At 39.2% G+C, this 5,418-nt stretch overlaps 1 protein-coding gene across 1 annotated transcript; it reads right to left on the minus strand.

The window, feature by feature from the left end:
• Nucleotides 1–564: 564 nt before the first annotated feature.
• Nucleotides 565–4,987, minus strand: LOC118432342 (ankyrin repeat and SOCS box protein 10-like). The gene is made up of 5 exons (XM_035843894.1): nucleotides 4,933–4,987; nucleotides 4,212–4,307; nucleotides 2,466–2,570; nucleotides 2,263–2,312; nucleotides 565–827 (listed from the first exon to the last, which is right to left on the minus strand). Exons 1-5 carry the CDS (start codon nucleotides 4,936–4,938, stop codon nucleotides 812–814), a joined length of 273 nt encoding a protein of 90 aa, XP_035699787.1. The 5' UTR covers nucleotides 4,939–4,987; the 3' UTR covers nucleotides 565–811.
• Nucleotides 4,988–5,418: the final 431 nt, after the last annotated feature.

Genomic DNA, 5,418 nt, shown 5'->3' on the forward strand with positions numbered 1-5,418 from the left:
AGATCATGGAGGAGATACGGGAGGTGTTCTGGGCTGATCCGGACGTGTTCGTGTTGGACACGTGGGACATGAGCGTGTGTCAGCCGGGCAAAGACAACGTTCACCCGGATCAAACCATGGTGGACAATCAACTGAACATACTGTTTTCTCATGTCTGCCCAAACTAGAAACCAAAATTGTTTAAAAATCTCCAATGGGCATATGTCCAATGCATCCCTGTAAGAAATTTCAGGTCATGGTTGTAATCTCAATGGAAACAAGGTGAATATCAGAACCACATTGTATCCATTTCTATCGGGAGCCGGCCTGGGGTCCGCGCGGACCCCAAAAGAAAATCAGTTATAAAAATTTGAGAAATAAGTGAAACACAATTTTCTGCCTTGTGTCGATGGACGACTTTGTGGGTGATAATTACCTAAAATTTCAGAAAAAAATCCTCAGAAACAATAAAAATATTACAGAATACCTAGTGATGTGGTCCTCTATGAGATTAGCCAATCAGAATTTCGAGATGTTTTTGGTTCGGAGCGGCCCGTTTAAAACTTATTGATTTCTTGAGTTTTGCTTTATGTTTACAATGAAGATTTGACATTCTTTTACAAAGAGTAAATAAAATAAAAAATAAAATTTAAAGTTCAACTTTAATTCAAACTGACGTTTGCTAACATAGACTAATTTTCAAGTTAAGATTGTAATACGACAGGAGTAATAGCGCATTCAGACTAGTTGATAAAAAGGAGATAGTCGACCAGCCGGTTGGGTAGAGGAAGCGACCTGACGTGTTGCAGTCTCTCTGGTCCGATGAGCTGTCTCATGCGTCTTCTGCACTGCCATTTCAGTAGAACTAAAGCCAAGAAAGAACACAGCAAGTGTTTGATCATAGAATGCAGCGGAGATACGAGGGGTGATCAGTAAGTTCTCGTCCTCATCCAGAAATAATAATCACAACTCATATATCGAAGCGTAGATGTCAAGTATAAAGTCTTTTACGAATGTGTACCACAATTCACATTATTGTGATCATTACTTTGCAGGCGACACCCAGTAACTCTATGTAAGAGAGCAGAAAAAAATGAGCTGCGACCTGAGGTGTGAGGGTCAATTTAATTGCTCTGCTCGCTGGACGTTTCTACTTGAAATAGGGAGGGAATCATTATCAAACATTTTGACAATGTCTTTAAATAATTTACTCCATTGGGAACTCGGCCCACACATGTCTGATCACAGTTTACCCTAGTTTTTCTCGCCACTTACCCACTGATTTTCAAAAAGACGCCACTTACCTACAGATATTTAAAAATACTGGAAAGAAATGACTGCAACGATTTGAATTTTGGAAGATATTGATAAAAGGATTCATACTACGAAGTCGTGCCTCGAAATTTGAGTTGTGCGTATAATTTCTGGGTGAGGCCGTTAACTTATTGATCTCCCCTCGTACAAACCTTTCCTCGTTTATTGTGCAAATTAGATGCCATTTGCGTATTTATTGTTCAATTAAGCATAGTATCATTTAAGCTATCTACTTACCAAAAACCAAGACGATCTATAATATCTTGAATTATTCCATTTCAAAGACTAAAACAAAGCCGCCTCTTGCTGGTCCAAAATAGCCGCTGTTGGGGGATGCAAACCTAAAGACCAACTCTTAACTCCAAAGGCATCTACCATTCTTAAATACGGCAATAGCATGTCCACTGCAGTACCGTTACAAACCGCTACGGGGTGCTGGTTGGGGGTTGGTTAAGCATTTTGAGGTTTCACGATCTACATAATATTACCAATTTTGAAACCAATCTATCCTTCTGGAGTTACCAAAGACATTTTACGGCAGGGGTGAATTATAACAGTCCATTGTATTTTAACATTATGGACATAACTGGATGTCTTTGACATAATGGTGAACAATATCGTTGATATAGTGTCTCATTAGAACAGCCCATCTCAAATCAAAGGCTGTTATGTGTGTTTACACAAACACACTAAACACTGAAAACATATACGTACGTGCACTCACACACACACACACACACACACACACACACACACACACACACATACACAGAGAGAGAGAGAGAGATACATCATACTACATATACAAACATTCGCATACACATACGAACGCATACACACCGAACATACAAACGACTATGCACAAACACCTATGCAAGTGCAAACACTTACGAATACAAACAGACACAGATATTGTTGAAGAAGGATACTTGCACAACCCAATAAGTAAAAAAAAAAAAAAAAACTCACCGACATTTTATATTTTTGTACCAATTTCCGAGCCACATTTTTGTCTTACCCTGTGGAAAAAAATACATTAATTAATTAATTAAATAAAAAGTGCTCTTTGATAAGGCTAATAACATTATGAAACTTTGATCTCATTTGGTGTATTCTATCGAATGCTTTATCGTTTCAAGAAATTCAAATTCAAAAAAGTACATTAGTCTTACTTGGTATTCTCGAAAAGCTTTGAGCACGGCCTCTCTATGTTCAGGTGTAACAGGCTCTCGACATCCTAAATGCTGTCCAACTACTTCTTCTGCTGCTTTGCCGTCCTATTGACAAAAAATAGGAAACATTCCGTAATGGGGCTCATAGGAAGTGTGTACGTAGCGTGCGACAGCCTGATGCAGTTGCGATTCCAAACCGATGAGGCGTCGGGTAGTTTACGGGATTTTTTTTGCCTACGCCTCTGGTACGGAGCGTCCATTTTGGATGAATATCATGACCCGTAAACTATTCGGCGGGGCACCGATTCGGAAATCTGACTGATGCATAAGGCAAACTACCTGACTATGGACTAGGTCTTATCGAGATTTTATTTAAATTTAGGCCATGTTGATTTGATTATATGGATGACATCCGCGCTCGCACCAATTTTCGGCCATTTCCAAAAAAAAAAAAAGTTTTTGACCACACAATAAATTGTACAAAGCAGCTGTAAAATGAGCACAAATATTCCGTAGATTGAAAAAAAAGTATCAGCAAACAGATAACTAATGCCATAGAATGCCAAAATAAATCTAAAGTCAAAGAATAAGATGTGACAGGAAAGAAAGAAAAAAATCTATTGTTGGTAGGGCAGGTACCAGTACAGAAAATTCAGGTCCAGAGGATCATTTCCAGGTCCGGACCCAAACCTGATTGTCTGTGGAATCTTGAGAACTGGCAATACTCAAAACAATGGTAATTGGTCAATTTTGCTACAAAGGAATCTGTTTGGTGGATTATTGGACTCCCACTGGCATTTTAAAATCCCATCTCCATGTAATAAAGGCAAACTGTCTCTGTACCTTTGACTGTAGAAACTTGGTACATGAGCTTTCATGAATAAATAAAGGTTCAAACAAACAAACAATTGACTATAAACTCTACTTGACTTCGCTCTTGTTGTCTTTTTGGCCCGCGGTAAGACCCAAACTGGCTGCCGACATAGTGTGTCCATTTTGAAATTGGCTAGACCTGTTCCTCTGATTTTTTTGAGGTCTGTTTTTTTCGGATTCGTCCAAGAAGAAAAAAAATGTTTTGTACCTGTATGATGTACTTGTCCCTACACCTAACTGTTGGTATACCATACTATGTGTGTTCAGTCCTATGTTCAACCTTCCTGGCCACTTTGATTTCATACTGAAGGCAACTTTTTTTTTTGGCCAAACTTTTTTTTTATTCGCTCGCTCGCATCAGTTTTGGAGTTCCCGGTGGATGTCATCCATATAATCAAATCAACATGGCCTTACAAACGCCCAAAAAAATCCCAATCAGAAAAGATATGTAATGCTTGAAGTAGTAGAAGTGCCAAACATCCTTTTCTTCGCTGCTACTTCAGTCGTTTAATACAAAAATTAGAATTTATATTCATTCATATTTTGTTTTGATTTATCTATTTCACTTTTTACATTTTGATTCCTCATACCAATAAACTACTTGAAACAACAAAATATTTCGGGTGAGAAAAACATCGACAGTGATATTGCAACCTATCGAATACATTAAAGATACATTGTATCTGAGTAAATAGTCACAATTATCGCACAATCGTTGTAGAATCACAAAATAAGGTTAGTCTTTGTATAAGCGTACATTTGTCTTAAAGAGTTGCTACAGAAAACGCAGTCCAATATCATTGTCAGTGGTTAGTTCGATGACCTACAATGAATATGACAAAGTCTCTAAGTAGGTACACAAACGTTTAATACTTTGTTTCGAACAGTGCTGTCTGCACCGGCCGTCAGAAGCTCTTTCACACACTCGGGATGACCATATGTAGCAGCATTATGTAAGGCCGTGTTCTCCTGTAAAACAGGAGTGTGAAATTCAAGTTAGTTTGATACATAAATTACTTAGACTTAGATCCCCCGTGTCTGGTTACACATTGGGCAGTTTAAAGCAGTCTTTATTTTGGGCGGTTTTGAGGAATAGTTTCAGCTTCCTTCAGAATAATTCCCAGTTGATATAGGTCACTTTGTAGGTTGTGCATCCAATTTAGTTGTAGTGTACCCTGTTTTCTTTCTCCCTGAAAGGAAATCTGTCTGCGTATCATCTTCTCGGTCTTCTTTGAAATAGCGCTAGCTCTGTGCGGAGGTCAGTTGAACTGCAGCCGGTTCATCTGGGAGCCGCGTAAGAAGACGTAAGAAGGCGCATTGATGCACGAACTAGAAAACCTTCCAAGTCATACAGTCTCAAAGCTGACACTTGATTACCTTTCAAATATTTCTACCCGGCCTTGAAGAATTCTGGCCGCGCTACTTTATGTACCTCGTCATAGACCCCCGGGAGTCGCGGTAAGTTTTGTGTTCTGCATGGGGGCCTTCTTTAAGAGCTGTTTATTTCTCATTTTCATTGTGCCCCGCTTAAAAATATGACCTTGTGGTGTTAAATGGTGTTAAACAATATTTATATAATTTTAATCCAAAGTACCTGCATGTCCTGTTGGTTCGGATCCGCACCACCTTGTATTAAAGCGTGCACAGTTCTGGCATGGCCGCTGTAGGGGATCCGCCAGCGATTCGGCATGCAAATTGATGGTGGTCGAATGTAGTTCAGGGCCTAAAACTTTAAGATTTTTTTTCTTGGAAAAATGGGTAGAAATTCTGGCAGTTTTGAGGTCAATGTGACTGGGGAGGGTTTCTACCTTCTGATTATGGCCCAAAAGCTGAGTTTTTGTGGTTATCAGGGGATATGAAGTTGGGACTATTTCCTGGTTGTGTAAGGGTCTGTTTCCTTGGTTGTTATGAGTTTGAGGGGGTGGTAGAGTTTGGGCGTATTTTTCTGCAAATTATGCCGTATGATTTCTAATGACAGTGGGATTTTATCACAGCTGAGATGATGGGCTTTCATATGAGGGTAAGTTTGTATGCCAGTAATGTCAGAAAGTTGAGTTATTGGCACTGTCTTTCTGTGCCT

Source organism: Branchiostoma floridae, chromosome 15 (genome assembly GCF_000003815.2).
Source record: "Branchiostoma floridae strain S238N-H82 chromosome 15, Bfl_VNyyK, whole genome shotgun sequence".
NCBI lineage: Eukaryota > Metazoa > Chordata > Leptocardii > Amphioxiformes > Branchiostomatidae > Branchiostoma > Branchiostoma floridae.

Bases quoted from the DNA above. Each gene is read 5' to 3' on its own strand.
- LOC118432342 (XM_035843894.1), bottom strand. The intron at 2,571-4,211 runs GTATTAAACGTT...TTTTGTCAATAG, and splicing joins ACAGCACTGTTCGAAACAAA to GACGGCAAAGCAGCAGAAGA. The intron at 2,313-2,465 runs GTAAGACTAATG...TTTTTTCCACAG, and splicing joins AAGCTTTTCGAGAATACCAA to GGTAAGACAAAAATGTGGCT.